At 43.8% G+C, this 18,777-nt stretch overlaps 1 protein-coding gene across 1 annotated transcript; it reads left to right on the plus strand.

Moving 5' to 3' along the window:
- Positions 1–1,197: 1,197 nt before the first annotated feature.
- On the plus strand, positions 1,198–16,557 carry LOC139553181 (histamine H1 receptor-like). The gene is made up of 4 exons (XM_071365217.1): positions 1,198–1,717; positions 12,607–12,783; positions 13,143–13,252; positions 13,712–16,557. The coding sequence occupies exons 2-4, from the start codon at positions 12,746–12,748 to the stop codon at positions 15,217–15,219; spliced, it is 1,656 nt and encodes a 551-aa protein (XP_071221318.1). The 5' UTR covers positions 1,198–1,717; positions 12,607–12,745; the 3' UTR covers positions 15,220–16,557.
- Positions 16,558–18,777: the final 2,220 nt, after the last annotated feature.

Genomic DNA, 18,777 nt, shown 5'->3' on the forward strand with positions numbered 1-18,777 from the left:
ACATACTGACCTCTGAGGAATAAGTCTGACTTCTCCAACATACTGACCTCTGAGGAGTGAGTCTGACTTCTCCAACATACTGACCTCTGAGGAGTGAGTCTGACTTCTCCAACATACTGACCTCTGAGGAGTGAGTCTGACTTCTCCAACATACTGACCTCTGAGGAGTGAGTCTGACTTCTCCAACATACTGACCTCTGAGGAGTGAGTCTGACTTCTCCAACATACTGACCTCTGAGGAGTGAGTCTGACTTCTCCAACATACTGACCTCTGAGGATTGAGAAGCATAGCAACACCAAGGTAACTTTGTAACAGCTGACCCCTTTGTCCTAAAGCCAAAACCGCCCATTAGCTGCTAAGTCAAATTTTGAAGATACCGAAATAGAGAATGTTTTCAATTGTTTTAATGTTGTTTTTGTTTTGATATTTTCTGATTGTTTCAGTGAATGTATTCAACGTGCTTTGGATCAAGGACTTCCACAGGGCCACCATCTCCAATGTTCACTCAAAATAAAATGCAATAGTTCTGGACTGGGTTTGATTTAATTTGTGTTGTTTTAATTATTTCATTTTGTTATTTTTCTTAAAAATGTCCATTGGTTATCAGCTCATTGCTCCATTATCACTGCTCAGGGCTCACGAGGGGCGCAGCGGTCTATGGCACTGCATCGCAGTGCTAGAGGCGTGTACTACAGACCCTTGTTCAATCCCGGGCTGTATCACAACCCGGCCATGATTGGGAGTCCCATAGTGCGGCGCACAATTGGCCCAGCGTCGTCCGGGTTAGGGGAGGGTTTTTGCAGAGGTAGGCCATCATTGTAAATAAGAATTTGTTCTTAACTGACTTGCCTAGTTAAATAAAGGTTAAATTATTTAAAATACATTTTTATATCTCGGCTCATGTAAATTCTGTAGTTTCCCTTTTTAAACATCCTAAGGTTAACATCCCCATAGTGTTCACATTTCTCTCGTGTAAATTCTGTAGTTTCTCCTTTAAACTACTGAAATCATTCCTATCCGATCAAAAGGCAAAAGCAGTTCAACTGGATTAGCGGGTTGTCTCTAGAACCCGGCAGATTTCTCAGAGCTGACTGGCTATTTTCCCAGCTGGCTGAGAGCACCGAGGTATTTGACGCAGCTGCACTGAAAAGGCGACTTTTCTCTCATAACAGTGCAAAGGTGGAGGAGGGCTGTAGTAGATGGTTTATGGCTTGGTAACTGCTGTTTGACTTGACATGAAACTAAACTAGAGTTTTTGATCCTGGTGCTGAGCTAGTGTTTAGAAGCTAATTGCAAGAACGTTAAATCCCCTATCGACTGATTGATTTATTTTATTTGATGGTTTAAATAACACACACAGTAAAAAAAACAACACAGTACATATTTATAAAAAAACGCGAATAAAAGGTTTTCTATTGATCTATCATTAGCTAAGAAGTTAGGCAAGGCTTTCAGTTGCTGTGGTAATTTGTTCCACTCCACAGATGACCGTCACTTTGCCATACAGCAGGTTCGCTGACATGACGCCCTTGCGCTCTGACTGAGTCAAGATCAAGAAGGTGGGTGTGACTGGCAGAGTGCCTCCGCGACTCCACGCGAAACATGTCCTCACTTTTCTGCGTGCTGCTGGAAAATTAGCCAACCGTGTATTTCACAAATCCAGGCTTTAAAAATGTTTAGATTACATCCGAGAATTACGAACGTTATATCATCGAGGTGAGTAAAAACTTTTGTCGAGCACTTACTTGGCATGCCCAGTGTAAATGTTTCGTTTATATCTATACTATATATATATAGTTATAGTTATTGCTCGTAATGTATTCCAATTTCACATACAAAAAACCATAATGAAAGGAAAAGTTATAAAGTCGTGTGATAGCCTACCTGTCAGTGGATCCAGCTTGGTGAAGAAACAAGTCATGGTAATTGCTCAGATAAATCTTGGGATTCGTGGAAATAAATCATTATAAAACATCACAACATGTAATTGCTTAGGAAATGTTATCCTAATCATCATGATCGAATTAGACAATACATTTACTTTGCATTATAAAATCATATTATATTTGTTGGTAACTAATAGGCTATTACGCATATTGTTGCATGTGGTTGCGCTCTTTGGGTCACAAAACTACAGACTATGGAAGATGCATTTTGTTAGTAAAAAAACTCGAATAAAATATTTATTTAATTGCTGCTTTTCCATGTTAATCCACTGTGATCATTTGGGATATCTGTATAAAGGGTTCAAACCAGACATGTAGCCTACAGTTTTGTTAGCAGAATGTCAGGGTACCTGGAGATGGAATATTACGGGAAGGATTTTCAGGGACTTGGATAATAGACCAATGCTTGAAAATTCAGTTCAGTGCTAGATGTGTGTTTCGTCATAACATTCTTTAGTTTAATCGACATAAGAAAAAAGACAAGGTGTGATATTATCTTAACTGATGTGTCCTTTTTGTCAAATAAGCCTTGTGTATGTTATTATGTTAGTCACTATGTTGGTCACTATGTTGGTCACTATGTTGGTCACTATGTTAGTCATTATGTTGGTCATTATGTTGGTCACTATGTTAGTCACTATGTTGGTCACTATGTTGGTCATTATGTTGGTCACTATGTTAGTCATTATGTTGGTCATTATGTTGGTCACTATGTTAGTCACTATGTTGGTCATTATGTTGGTCACTATGTTGGTCACTATGTTGGTCACTATGTTAGTCATTATGTTGGTCATTATGTTGGTCACTATGTTTGTCACTATGTTGGTCACTATGTTGGTCATTATGTTGGTCACTATGTTGGTCACTATGTTTGTCACTATGTTGGTCACTATGTTGGTCACTATGTTGGTCACTATGTTTGTCACTATGTTGGTCACTATGTTGGTCACTATGTTGGTCACTATGTTGGTCACTATGTTAGTCATTATGTTGGTCATTATGTTGGTCACTATGTTTGTCACTATGTTGGTCATTATGTTGGTCACTATGTTGGTCACTATGTTGGTCACTATGTTGGTCACTATGTTGGTCACTATGTTTGTCACTATGTTGGTCACTATGTTGGTCACTATGTTAGTCACTGTGTTATTCACTGTGTTAGTCACTATGTTAGTCATTATGTTGGTCACTATGTTGGTCACTATGTTGGTCACTATGTTGGTCACTATGTTAGTCACTGTGTTAGTCACTGTGTTAGTCACTATGTTGGTCACTATGTTGGTCACTATGTTGGTCACTATGTTAGTCATTATGTTAGTCATTATATTAGTCATTATGTTAGTCACTATGTTAGTCATTATGTTAGTCAATTTGTTAGTCATTATGTTAGTCACTATGTTAGTCATTATGTTAGTCACTATGTTAGTCATTATGTTAGTCATTATGTTAGTCACTATGTTAGTCACTATGTTAGTCACTATGTTAGTCATTATGTTAGTCACTATGTTAGTCATTATATTAGTCATTTTGTTAGTCATTATGTTAGTCATTATGTTAGTCATTATGTTAGTCATTATATTAGTCATTATGTTAGTCACTATGTTAGTCATTATATTAGTAATTTTGTTAGTCATTATGTTAGTCATTATGTTAGTCATTATGTTAGTCATTATGTTAGTGATTATGTGTGCCATTTTTGTTGGTCATTATATTAGTCATGATGTTTGCCACTGGAGCCGATGGAAAGAAGAAAGACCAGTGTCAGAAAAATCTAAAAGCCTCCTCACACTGTTATTCTAGATTGTTCTTGATGCGTTCTTTTACCGGCAGTAGTACAAACAATGTCACTGGCAGCGTAACATAGTTCAGATGTCTTTAACTATGGCTGTATAAGTATGATAGAGCTGGAAAGGCTAGGACTCAAAGCCAGTATTATGAGGTCAATAAAGAAGTGAGTCTGGGCATGTGGGATCAGTTGGAGGTTAAGTACAAATAGAGCCAACAAGTAATGGGGCATTTACTTTTAACAGGCCTATCCGTAGGTGAAACAATAAACAAGCCTTAACCCCACCTCTGTTTTTGTAAAAAGCTGGGGGATGGGGCTTGAGATTATGTAACCACTCTCAAATTCATAGACAGAGCTATGTATGCTAGGACTGACCATCCAATATATCAGAGTTTTTGTTTTAACCATGTTTACAATGTTATCAAACAGTGGAGTAAAACCAGATTATATTTGGGGTTCTGATGGGGTGTGATAGTTGAACTAAACTCATGAGGTATTTCTATGTTTTATTTTTCAAGAATCAATGGATATTTGGACAGTGAAGCTAACATTTTAAATGTGGCTAAATACTCCAGCATTTTGGATTTGAGATCAAATGTTTTATATATGGTGACAGTACAGAATGTCCCCTTTTATTTGAGGGTATTTACATACATATCTGTTTCTACAATTTAGAAATTAAAGCACTTTATGTATCTAGTCCCCTCATTTGAAGATTTTATAAGTATTTGGACAAATGCACTTATAGTGTATTAAAATAGTAAAATTGTTTTGTATTTGATCCCAAATTCCTAGCAAACAATGACTACATCAGTGGTCACAAATATATCTCCAAAACATTCCAAATCTATATCCAAGACATTCCAAATCTATCTCCAAGACATTCCAAATCGATCTCCAAGACATTCCAAATCTATATCCAAGACATTCCAAATCTATATCCAAGACATTCCAAATCTATCTCCAAGACATTCCAAATCTAACTCTAAGACATTCCAAATCGATCTCCAAGACATTCCAAATATATATCCAAGACATTCCAAATCTATCTCCAAGACATTCCAAATCTATCTCCAAGACATTCCAAATCTAACTCCAAGACATTCCAAATCTATCTCCAAGCTATTCCAAATCTATCTCCAAGACATTCCAAATCGATCTCCAAGACATTCCAAATATATATCCAAGACATTCCAAATCTATCTCCAAGACATTCCAAATCTATCTCCAAGACATTCCAAATCTAACTCCAAGACATTCCAAATCTATCTCCAAGCTATTCCAAATCTATCTCCAAGACATTCCAAATCGATCTCCAAGACATTCCAAATCGATCAAAAATCATGATGGAATCTTGAAAAATAAAGAGTGAGACAGTTACAGAGGCTTCAACAAAACATGCTAACCTCTCACCATTACCAATAACAGAGGCTACAACAAAACATGCTAACCTCTCACCATTACCAATAACAGAGACTAAAACAAAACATGCTAACCTCTCTCCATTACCAATAACAGAGACTACAACAAAACATGCTAACCTCTCACCATTACCAATAACAGAGGCTTCAACAAAACATGCTAACCTCTCACCATTACCAATAACAGAGGCTTCAACAAAACATGCTAACCTCTCACCATTACCAATAACAGAGGCTACAACAAAACATGCTAACCTCTCACCATTACCAATAACAGAGGCTACAACAAAACATGCTAACCTCTCACCATTACCAATAACAGAGGCTACAACAAAACATGCTAACCTCTCACCATTACCAATAACAGAGACTACAACAAAACATGCTAACCTCTCACCATTACCAATAACAGAGACTACAACAAAACATGCTAACCTCTCACCATTACCAATAACAGAGACTACAACAAAACATGCTAACCTCTCACCATTACCAATAACAGGCTACAACAAAACATGCTAACCTCTCACCATTACCAATAACAGAGATTACAACAAAACATGCTGACCTCTCACCATTACCAATAACAGAGGCTACAACAAAACATGCTAACCTCTCACCATTACCAATAACAGAGACTACAACAAAACATGCTAACCTCTCACCATTACCAATAACAGAGGCTACAACAAAACATGCTAACCTCTCACCATTACCAATAACAGAGGCTACAACAAAACATGCTAACCTCTCACCATTACCAATAACAGAGGCTACAACAAAACATGCTAACCTCTCACCATTACCAATAACAGAGGCTACAACAAAACATGCTAACCTCTCACCATTACCAATAACAGAGACTATAACAAAACATGCTAACCTCTCACCATTACCAATAACAGGCTACAACAAAACATGCTAACCTCTCACCATTACCAATAACAGAGACTACAACAAAACATGCTAACCTCTCACCATTACCAATAACAGAGGCTACAACAAAACATGCTAACCTCTCACCATTACCAATAACAGAGGCTACAACAAAACATGCTAACCTCTCACCATTACCAATAACAGAGGGTACAACAAAACATGCTAACCTCAGCAAAACATGCTAACTTCTCTCCATTACCAATAACAGAGGGTACAACAAAACATGCTAACCTCAACAAAACATGCTAACCTCTCACCATTACCAATAACAGAGGGTACAACAAAACATGCTAACCTCAACAAAACATGCTCACTTTCCTCCATTACCAATAATGGGAGATTATCGTTTTGGTGTGGGTATGCTCTTTGTCCCTCTGTTACTTTTTCACTTTTCATCATTAACAATTCTCTCATGATTATCCATAACTATGGTAGCATCCACATTAATGTAGACATGTTCAGCAACATTTTATATTCTGGGGGGGGGGGGGGGGGGGGTTCAGTGAGGGAGTAATGCAGTAGTGGAGGGGTTCAATGAGGGGGTAATGCTGCAGTGGGGGGTTCAGTGAGGGGGTAATGCAGTAGTGGAGGGGTTCAGTGAGGGGGTAATGCAGCAGTGGAGGGGTTCAATGAGGGGGTAATGCAGCAGTGGAGGGGTTCAATGAGGGGGTAATGCAGTAGTGGAGGGGTTCAATGAGGGGGTAATGCAGCAGGGGGGTCAGTGAGGGGGTATTGCAGCAGTGTGGGGGTTCAGTGAGGGGGTAATGCAGCAGTGGGGGGGGGGGGGGGGGTTCAGTGAGGGGGTAATGCAGCAGTGGGGGGGATTCAGTGAGGGGGTAATGCAGCAGTGGGGGGGGGGTTCAGTGAGGGGGTAATGCAGCAGTGGGGGGGTTCAGTGAGGGGGTAATACAGCGGCGGGGGGGTTCAGTGAGGGGGTAATACAGCGGGGGGGGGGGTTCAGTGAGGGGGTAATACAGCGCGGGGGGGTAATATAGCAGTGGGGGGGGGGGGTTCAGTGAGGGGGTAATGCAGCGGGGGGGGGGGGGGGGTTCAGTGAGGGGGTAATGCAGCAGTGGGGGGGGGGGGGGGGGTCAGTGAGGGGGTAATGCAGCAGAGGGGGGGGGGGGGGGTCAGTGAGGGGGTAATGCAGCAGAGGGGGGGTTCAGTGAGGGGTTAATGCAGCAGAGGGGGGGGGGGGGGTCAGTGAGGGGGTAATGCATCAGCGGGGGGTTCAGTGAGGGGGTAATGCAGTAGTGGAGGGGTTCAATGAGGGGGTAATGCAGCAGTGGGGGGGGGGGGGGGGGGGTTCAGTGAAGGGGTAATGCAACAGGGGGGGTTCAGTGAGTGGTTAATAATAATTACAAGCAATGCATAATGTACTGTTAAGAGGATTCGTTTTAAAGTGTCTCTCTTTTTAATGCAACACAATTGCTTGACATGATGTTATGTCTCTTAGGAAACTAATTCAATACAGTCTATTGGTCTGTCTCCAAAGCAACCGACCCAAGGTCTGTTTATTTCAGTCCAGTGTTCCCATATATAAAGGCTGCCATACTGTTGTGCGAGAAGCGTAATGCATTCTAACTCTCTAACCACATAATGATGATAAATGTGCTGGAGGTAATACAAGTACATTACATGAAGAAGCGATGAGTATGCGTGTGTCACTTTAAACAGTAATTATAATATAATATATCCATTACTTTTTTTGTTGTTGCTGATATTGAACACTCCCACTGCTACCACTCATTCACTCTGCTACCACTCCACTGCTACCACTCATTCCCTCTGCTACCACTCATTCCCACTGCTACCACTCCACTGCTACCACTCATTCCCTCTGCTACCACTCCTCTGCTACCACTCATTCCCTCTGCTACCACTCATTCCCACTGCTACCACTCATTCCCACTGCTACCACTCATTCCCACTGCTACCACTCCACTGCTACCACTCATTCCCACTGCTACCACTCCACTGCTACCACTCATTCCCTCTGCTACCACTCATTCCCACTGCTACCACTCATTCCATCTGCTACCACTCATTCCCTCTGCTACCACTCATTCCCTCTGCTACCACTCATTCCATCTGCTACCACTCATTCCCTCTGCTACCACTCATTCCATCTGCTACCACTCATTCCCACTGCTACCACTCCACTGCTACCCCTCATTCCATCTGCTACCAGTCATTCCCTCTGCTACCACTCATTCCCACTGCTACCGCTCATTCCATCTGCTACCACTCATTCCCTCTGCTACCACTCATTCCCACTGCTACCACTCCACTGCTACCACTCATTCCCACTGCTACCACTCATTCCCTCTGCTACCACTCATTCCCACTGCTACCACTCATTCCATTGCTACCACTCATTCTATCTGCTACCACTCATTCCCACTGCTACCACTCATTCCCTCTGCTACCACTCATTCCATCTGCTACCACTCATTCCCACTGCTACCACTCATTCCCACTGCTACCACTCATTCCCACTGCTACCACTCATTCCCACTGCTACCACTCATTCCCACTGCTACCACTCATTCCACTGCTACCACTCATTCCCACTGCTACCACTCATTCCCACTGCTACCACTCATTCTATCTGCTACCACTCATTCCCACTGCTACCACTACTTCCATCTGCTACCACTCATTCCCACTGCTACCACTCATTCCCACTGCTACCACTCATTCCCTCTGCTACCACTCATTCCCTCTGCTACCACTCATTCCCACTGCTACCACTCCACTGCTACCACTCATTCCATCTGCTACCACTCATTCCCACTGCTACCACTCATTCCATTGCTACCACTCATTCCCACTGCTACCACTCATTCCCACTGCTACCACTCATTCTATCTGCTACCACTCATTCCCACTGCTACCACTAATTCCACTGCTACCACTAATTCCATCTGCTACCACTCATTCCATCTTCTACCACTCATTCCCTCTGCTACCACTCATTCCCACTGCTACCACTCATTCCCACTGCTACCACTCGACTGCTACCACTCATTCCCACTGCTACCACTAATTCCATCTGCTACCACTCATTCCCTCTGCTACCACTCATTCCCACTGCTACCACTCGACTGCTACCACTCATTCCCACTGCTACCACTACTTCCATCTGCTACCACTCATTCCCACTGCTACCACTCATTCCCACTGCTACCACTCATTCCCACTGCTACCACTCATTCCCACTGCTACCACTCGACTGCTACCACTCATTCCCACTGCTACCACTCATTCCCACTGCTACCACTCATTCCCACTGCTACCACTCATTCCCACTGCTACCACTCATTCCCACTGCTACCACTCATTCCCACTGCTACCACTCATTCCCACTGCTACCACTCATTCCCACTGCTACCACTCAGTCCCACTGCTACCACTCATTCCCACTGCTACCACTCCACTGCTACCACTCATTCCATCTGCTACCACTCCACTGCTACCACTCATTCCCTCTGCTACCACTCATTCCCACTGCTACCACTCCACTGCTACCACTCATTCCCACTGCTACCACTCATTCCCTCTGCTACCACTCATTCCCACTGCTACCACTCATTCCCACTGCTACCACTCATTCCCTCTGCTACCACTCATTCCCTCTGCTACCACTCATTCCCACTGCTACCACTCATTCCCACTGCTACCACTCATTCCACTGCTACCACTCATTCCCACTGCTACCACTCATTCCCACTGCTACCACTCATTCCACTGCTACCACTCATTCTATCTGCTACCACTCATTCCCACTGCTACCACTCATTCCCACTGCTACCACTACTTCCATCTGCTACCACTCATTCCCACTGCTACCACTCATTCCCACTGCTACCACTCATTCCCACTGCTACCACTACTTCCATCTGCTACCACTCATTCCCACTGCTACCACTCATTCCTACTGCTACCACTCATTCCCTCTGCTACCACTCATTCCCTCTGCTTCCACTCATTCCCACTGCTACCACTCATTCTATCTGCTACCACTCATTCCCACTGCTACCACTAATTCCACTGCTACCACTAATTCCATCTGCTACCACTCATTCCTTCTGCTACCACTCCACTGCTACCACTCATTCTATCTGCTACCACTCATTCCCACTGCTACCACTAATTCCACTGCTACCACTAATTCCATCTGCTACCACTCATTCCCACTGCTACCACTCATTCCCACTGCTACCACTCATTCCCACTGCTACCACTCGACTGCTACCACTCATTCCCACTGCTACCACTACTTCCATCTGCTACCACTCATTCCCACTGCTACCACTCATTCCCACTGCTACCACTCATTCCCACTGCTACCACTCATTCCCACTGCTACCACTCATTCCCACTGCTACCACTCATTCCCACTGCTACCACTCATTCCCACTGCTACCACTCATTCCCACTGCTACCACTCAGTCCCACTGCTACCACTCATTCCCACTGCTACCACTCATTCTATCTGCTACCACTCATTCCCACTGCTACCACTCATTCCCTCTGCTACCACTCATTCCATCTGCTACCACTCATTCCCACTGCTACCACTCCACTGCTACCATTCATTGGTGTACTTCTAACTTGTGTTCTACTTCTGCCAGACATATTGCATCCAAAATGGTACCATATTCCATATGTAGTGCATTACCAGGCCTGCTTAGGGCTCTAGGGCCCATAGGGCTGTGATCAAAAGTAGTGTACTATATAGGGAATAGGGTGCCATGTCAGCCACTGCCTGTTTTCCTGCTGAAAGGTGATCGAGGCTGTTGCCACTGTGGTATCCAACCTTTAATACACTAACACTTTTACCATGGTAACCTGCAGACCAGGGTTCCAAACCAGGGTCCGATAAATTGAAATGACCGAGGGCTAATCTGGTATACCAGCCTGCTCTACCAATTGATCTTGGGGACGGGGTTAACTGAAGGCCGACCCAGGTAAAACCAGGGTTCATACTGCAAGTGTATTTGATGCTTCAGATTTATTCATCCTAGTTCACTGGCTGCTAGGTTCACTGGCAGCTAGGTTCACTGGCCGCTAGGTTCACTGGACGCTAGGTTCACTGGCCGCTAGGTTCACTGGCCGCTAGGTTCACTGGACGCTAGGTTTAATTACCGCTAGGTTCACTGGACGCTAGGTTCACTGGCCGCTAGGTTCACTGGACGCTAGGTTCACTGGACGCTAGGTTCACTGGCCGCTAGGTTCACTGGCCGCTAGGTTCACTGGCCGCTAGGTTTAATTACCGCTAGGTTCACTGGACGCTAGGTTCACTGGCCGCTAGGTTCACTGGACGCTAGGTTCACTGGCCGCTAGGTTCACTGGACGCTAGGTTCACTGGCCCCTAGGTTTAATTACCGCTAGGTTCACTGGCTGCTATGTTCACTGGCTGCTAGGTTCCCTGGCTGCTAGAGTAACTTACTCCTGAGTTCACTGGCTGCTAGTTACACTTACCCCTGAGTTCACTGGCTGCTAGGTTCACTAGCTGGGAGGTACACTGGCTGCTAGGATCACTGGCTGCTAGGATCACTGGCTGCTAGGTTCACTTGCTGCTAGGTTCACTGGCCGCTAGGTTCACTGGCCGCTAAGTTTACTGGCCTCTAGGTTCACTGGATGCTCGGTCAACTTTCTGCTGGTTTCACTGGCTGCTAAATTCACTTAATGCTATGTTCACTGGCTGCTAGGATCACTGGCTGCTAAGTTCTCTTACTGCGAGGTTCACTGGATGCAAGGTTCACTTTGCTGGGAGACCCTGGCTGCTTGGTTCACTGGCCGATGGGTTCACTGGCCGATGGGTTCACTGGCCGATGGGTTCACTGGCCGATGGGTTCACTGGCCGATGGGTTCACTGGCCGCTGGGTTCACTGGCCGATGGGTTCACTGGCCGATGGGTTCACTGGCCGATGGGTTCACTGGCCGATGGGTTCACTGGCCGATAGGTTCACTGGCTGCTTGGTTCACTGGCCGATGGGTTCACTGGCCGATGGGTTCACTGGCCGATGGGTTCACTGGCCGATGGGTTCACTGGCCGATGGGTTCACTGGCCGATGGGTTCACTGGCCGATGGGTTCACTGGCCGATGGGTTCACTGGCCGATGGGTTCACTGGCCGATGGGTTCACTGGCCGATGGGTTCACTGGCCGATGGGTTCACTGGCCGATAGGTTCACTGGGCGATGGGTTCACTGGCCGATGGGTTCACTGCTTGCAATGCAAATTGCACCCTTTCGCCTGGCTCTGGTCAAGCGTAGTGCACTATAATAGGGAATAGGGATCTGGTCAACAGTAGTGCACTATATAGGGAATAGGGCTCTGGTCAACAGTAGTGTTCTATATAGGGAATAGGGATCTGGTCAACAGTAGTGTTCTATATAGGGAATAGGGATCTGGTCAACAGTAGTGCACTATATAGGGAATAGGATGCCATTTGGGACAAAAAGAGAAATAATGATTATTGTTATTATTTGTTTTGACTTTGTAGGTACAGTAATGGCTGATGGTGATTGATGGATACTGTTTGCTGTGATTTCTCCTGATGTTTCCAACACTTCTGACATCATGTGAAGGGATCCAGAGAGGATGAAGAGGAGGGGTGAAGAATACTTACATAAAGAACCGTGATGGAGTCTATTCAGTCACCTGACATCCCCATGGACAGGTGCTTTAATAAACACGTCTGTGTGTGTGTCTGAATTCATTTCTATTAACCGGTAGATATACATGTGACATTTAACAAACACGTGTGTGTGTGTGTCTCATGAATTTCTATGTGACATACATGTGACATGTGACATGTGAAGGGGTGTGGTAGATGAAACCCCATAGCTGTCAAAAGATCTACATATTAAATATATTGCATGGGAGTGTATGCGAATATATTGCATTACCATGAGAGGGTGTTATACTAGACTGACTGTTGAGGAGAGCTGGCAAGTAATAATTTCCCTCTACCGTTTGTTTACACCCACTGTATCCTGTGATGAACAAACTTTCATCTGATTTTTTTTCTTCTAAAAGGTACTTCAACAGCACATGGAGACACCCGTACGGCCAGGAGACTGTCCCGTCACTTTTCAACAGCTCCTTCCGCCTCCAGCACCACAACAGCTTGCACAACACCCTACTAGGTGTGTGTGTGTGTGTGTGTGTGTGTGTGTGTGTGTGTGTGTGTGTGTGTGTGTGTGTGTGTGTGTGTGTGTGTGTGTGTGTGTGTGTGTGTGTGTGTGTGTGTGTGTGTGTGTGTGTGTGTGTGTGTGTGTGTGTGTGCGTGTGTGCGTGTGTGCGTGTGTGTGTGGGTGTGTGTGTGTGCCTGGGTGTGTGTGTGTATGCCTGGGTGTGTGTGTGTGTGTGTGTGTGTGTGTGTGTGTGTGTGTGTGTGTGTGTGTGTGTGTGTGTGTGTGTGTGTGTGTGTGTGTGTGTGTGTGTGTGTGTGTGTGTGTGTGTGTGTGTGTGTGTGTGTGTGCGTGTGTATGTGTGTGTGTGTGCGCCTGGGGGATGTTGGGAAAGGAAGAGGACAGATGTCCATTCTAACCAATGGACAATAAAGTATCTTATTCTATTAATTGTGTTATAATATTATATTGTAGGTATCTTCCTGGGCTTCCTGTCGCTGCTCACCGTCGTCATGAACATCCTGGTACTCTACGCTGTGAAGAAGGAGCGGACCCTCCACACGGTGGGCAACCTCTACATCGTCAGCCTCTCCGTGGCGGATCTCATCGTCGGGGCCACCGTCATGCCCCTCAACCTGATATATCTGCTGGAGGACGAGTGGAGGCTGGGGAGGGTCGTCTGTCAGTTCTGGCTCATCATGGATTATGTAGCCAGCACAGCCTCCATCTTTAGTCTGTTTATACTATGTCTGGATCGGTATCGGTCCGTTCACGAGCCGCTGAGGTACCTGAAGTACCGGACCAGAGGGAGAGCTAGCATTATGATCTCAGGGGCCTGGCTAATGTCCATGACATGGATTATTCCTATACTAGGGTGGAGGTCTTTCGCTCAGGTCGACCTCAAACCAGAGATGGAGAATAAGTGTGACACTGATTTCCGGTTTGTTACGTGGTTTAAGGTTTTAACTTCAGTGTTTAACTTCTACCTTCCGTCTCTGTTGATGCTGTGGTTCTATTCACGCATCTACATGGCTGTGAGACAGAACTTCAGAGAGAGAGAGAGGATTATCAATCCCACAGATTCCGTGGTGGAAAACAGGATCGGACACAAAGTCCAAACAGGAAATAGCCCCTGCGAGTCTAAGAAAGAAAGAAACTCAGACTTTGATCAGTACACGTTAGATCAGCCGTACGACTCCACAGATACAGTGGAAACCAACGTACCCAGGGAACCCAAGTCTGGGAAAGAATCTGATTCCAGTCATTCAGTGCTCAGAATGACAAAACGTCTGAGGACGACAGTAAAGGACAAAAGAAAGAGCGGCTCTTCGTCTTTCCAGCAGAAGAATTCAGACTCGGAGACCCCTTTGAACCTGTCCTCTTTACCTCTTGGCTTCACAAACTACGACGACGACGACAACGTGCAGAAACTCTACGTATCCGTGAACGACTGCAAGGTAGCCGTGCCGCCAAACTCCGTGGCTGGCGTCTGCGAGATAACCCAGATATCTGACATGCAGAGATACACCACCATGTTCTACAACAACGAGTTCACCCCGTCTGTGAATTTATCCCCGTCACCATGTCCCCATAATTCACCCCAGTCACCCCCGCCCCAGGAGGACTCAGAGCCTGATGATGGTACTAACACGGACGCTGCAGCCAACGCTTTGACTCTAAAACAGACCTGGCAGAAGTTCTGTGCCCAGTCCAGGCAGCGTATCCAGAGCCTTCAGGTCCATAAGGAGCACAAAGCAGCCAAGCAGTTGGGCTGTATTATAGCTGGGTTCATGATGTGCTGGATCCCTTACTTCATCGTCTTTATGGTCATGGCTTTCTGCCAAACCTGTGTACATCACAACCTACACATGTTCACGATATGGCTCGGGTATATAAACTCTACCTTGAACCCGTTCATATACCCACTCTGCAATGAGAATTTCAAACGGGTGTTTAAAACTATCCTACACATTAATTTGTGATGAAAAGTATTATGAACAGTGCATGGAGTGGCATTTCAGTGTATTTTCTTGTGATGCTTTACCTTGTAATATGTGTGCTTGAATGTTTTGAGTGACCTCAATTTTGTACCTTAAATTTGTATAATTTTGTAAATATCATGCTTATTTATTGTCCGCCTAAATATTTTCGCACACTATCAGACCCAGACCATAACATCATCGTTCCTACTCTGTGAAAAGACAGAAAGCAGCTCTGTCTTTATTTATTATTTATTCGAATAACTCTGCTGAAGAATAATAACTCTGCTGAGAAGAATAACTATGTAGAAGGAGAATAACTCTGCAGAAGGAGAATAACTCTGTAGAAGGAGGATAACTCTGCAGAAGGAGAATAACTCTGTAGAAGGAGAATAACTATGTAGAAGGAAAATACTCTGCTGAGAAGAATAACTCTGTAGAAGGAGAATAACTCTGTAGAAGGAGAATAACTCTGCAGAAGGAGAATAACTCTGCAAAAGGATAATAACTGCAGAAGGAGAATAACTCTGCAGAAGGAGAATAACTCTGCAGAAGGAGAATAACTCGGCAGAAAGAGAATAACTCTGCAGAAGGAGAATAACTCTGTAGAAGGAGAATAACTCTGTAGAAGGAGAGTAACTCTGTAGAAGGAGAATAACTCTGTAGAAGGAAAATAACTCTATAGAAGGAGAATAACTGCAGAAGGAGAATAACTCTGTAGAAGGAGAATAACTCTGTAGAAGGAGAATAACTCTATAGAAGGAGAATAACTGCAGAAGGAGAATAACTCTGTAGAAGGAGAATAACTCTGTAGAAGGAGAATGACTCTATAGAAGGAGAATAACTGCAGAAGGAGAATAACTCTGTAGAAGGAGAATAACTCTGCAGAAGGAGAATAACTCTGCAGAAGGAGAATAACTCTGTAGAAGGAGAATAAATATGTAGAAGGAGAATAACTCTGTAGAAGGAGAATAACTCTGCAGAAGGAGAATAACTCTGTAGAAGGATAATAACTCTGCAGAAGGAGAATAACTCTGTAGAAGGAGAATAACTATGTAGAAGGAGAATAACTCTGTAGAAGGAGAATAACTCTGCAGAAGGAGAATAACTCTGTAGAAGGAGAATAACTCTGTAGAAGGAGAATAACTCTGCAGAAGGAGAATAACTCTGCAGAAGGAGAAGAACTGCAGAAAAAGGCAAAGAGACATTTTCAATAAAATCTGCTTCAAGTGCTTGTCCATTTTTGGTGAAAACGGAAATGTGTCGTAATGGGAATCTGCATTTTTGTTAGATATGTGTCAGTGCCGTGTCTGTGCTGTCCAATAAAAGGATCCTAACTGACAGGATGTTTTTTTGTTATAGATGCGTATGCAACTATATAACTAGTATAGCTATTTACTTTACCAGAAATAGTTACATCTCGTAAAGTGGGAGTGTAGACACACACACACACACACCGTGTACTGTTGCAACTCATAGCTCACGCAACATTCTAATATTCAAACCTTTTCTAAACAAATGGAGTTAGCAGTGCATAGACCACTCTAAGTAGACAAAATATCAAATATAACTCTAATGCATTGGCTTCATCCTGAGTTGAGGTCATGCCGCCATGATTATTGTTATTCACTTTGGCCTGAACCATATGGGTAAATATACTGAATCATTATGGGTAAATATACTGAATCATCTGGGTAAACATACTGAATCATCTGGGTAAATATAGTGAATCATCTGTGTAAATATACTGAATCATCTGGGTAAATATACTGAATCATTATGGGTAAATATACTGAATCATTATGGGTAAATATACTGAATCATCTGGGTAAACATACTGAATCATCTGGGTAAATATAGTGAATCATCTGGGTAAATATACTGAATCATCTGGGTAAACATACTGAATCATCTGGGTAAATATACTGAATCATCTGGGTAAACATACTGAATCATCTGTGTAAACGTACTGAATCATCTGGGTAAATGTACTGAATCATCTGGGTAAATATACTGAATCATCTGGGTAAACATACTGAATCATCTGGGTAAATATACTGAATCATCTGGGTAAATATACTGAATCATCTGGGTAAACATACTGAATCATCTGGGTAAACATACTGAATCATCTGGGTAAATGTATTGAATCATCTGGGTAAATATACTGAATCATCTGGGTAAACATACTGAATCATCTGGGTAAATATACTGAATCATCTGGGTAAACATACTGAATCATCTGGGTAAATAAATGTGTGGGCGATTCTAAAAAGTAGGCCAATTTATTCACAGTAAATAGGCTAGGCAGGTCAACATCCGATTTGGACGAATGGGTAAGACATGAGGTATAAAAAAACAAACCTCAAAAGCCATCCACGGACACCCCGCGCCAAAGTCTGAAGAATTTCCCGCAGGGATATTTCATCCAAATGAAATAAAAAATGAAATATGGATTACCGTACACTGTGAGCAGTCTTTGGACAAGGTATGCTTCGGTTTTGTTTCTCAAGTCAACGGTACCTACAGTACATTAGCATCATCTGTAAATAAAATCATTGAGTTACACGATACATTTGTAGATACTTTAGGATGTCACACCTCGTCCAAACACCTGCTTTCATTGTAAAGATGTATTTTTCCTTCAGTCATCTGCATACCTGAATTTACCGCCTGCAGTAATTTAGCTAGTGAGGAAAGATAGCGGGTAAGCTAACGTTAGATAGCTAGTATAAGTGTTGCGTTACCTAGCAACTGTGTCTCATCCCAGGAAAGGAATAGCGAGATGAGGAGTGGAGGGTGTGTGTGTCTGTTTTTATCTTGCCTACATGTTTACGGGTTAATGTTCATGTTTAGGTTGTTTCGTTTTTTACTCTATCCTACTACACACTACACACACGCACACGCACACGCACACGCACACACACACACACACACACACACACACACACACACACACACACACACACACACACACACACACACACACACACACACACACACACACACACACACATTCATACTCATTCTACACAGACACAATCATCATATACACTGCTGCTACTCTGTTTATAATATAATATATCCTGATGCCTGGTCTCCTTCCCCTATACATATCTACCTCCATCACTCCAGTATCCCTGTCTCCTTCCCCTATACATATCTACCTCCATCACTCCAGTATCCCTGCACATTGTTAATATGGTACTGACCCTGTATATAGTCACCTTCCCCCTATACATATCTACCTCCATCACTCCAGTATCCCTGTACATTGTTAATATGGTATTGGAACTGACCCTGTATATAGTTACTGATCCTGGAACTGTCCCTGTATATAGCTACTGACCCTGGAACTGACCCTGTATATAGCTACTGACCCTGTATATAGCTACTGACCCTGGAACTGTCCCTATATATAGCTACTGACCCTGGAACTGACCCTGTATATAGCTACTGACCCTGGAACTGACCCTGTATATAGCTACTGACCCTGTATATAGCTACTGACCCTGGAACTGTCCCTGTATATAGCTACTGACCCTGGAACTGTCCCTGTAT

The sequence above is a fragment of the Salvelinus alpinus genome, chromosome 2 (assembly GCF_045679555.1).
Source record: "Salvelinus alpinus chromosome 2, SLU_Salpinus.1, whole genome shotgun sequence".
In the NCBI taxonomy this organism is placed as follows: domain Eukaryota; kingdom Metazoa; phylum Chordata; class Actinopteri; order Salmoniformes; family Salmonidae; genus Salvelinus; species Salvelinus alpinus.

Coding starts and splice junctions, on each gene's coding strand:
- LOC139553181 (XM_071365217.1), top strand. CDS start 12,746: ATGGAGTCTATTCAGTCACCTGACATCCCCATGGACAG. Junction 12,784..13,142: donor CCTGACATCCCCATGGACAG/GTGCTTTAATAA, acceptor TTCTTCTAAAAG/GTACTTCAACAGCACATGGA. Junction 13,253..13,711: donor CTTGCACAACACCCTACTAG/GTGTGTGTGTGT, acceptor ATTATATTGTAG/GTATCTTCCTGGGCTTCCTG.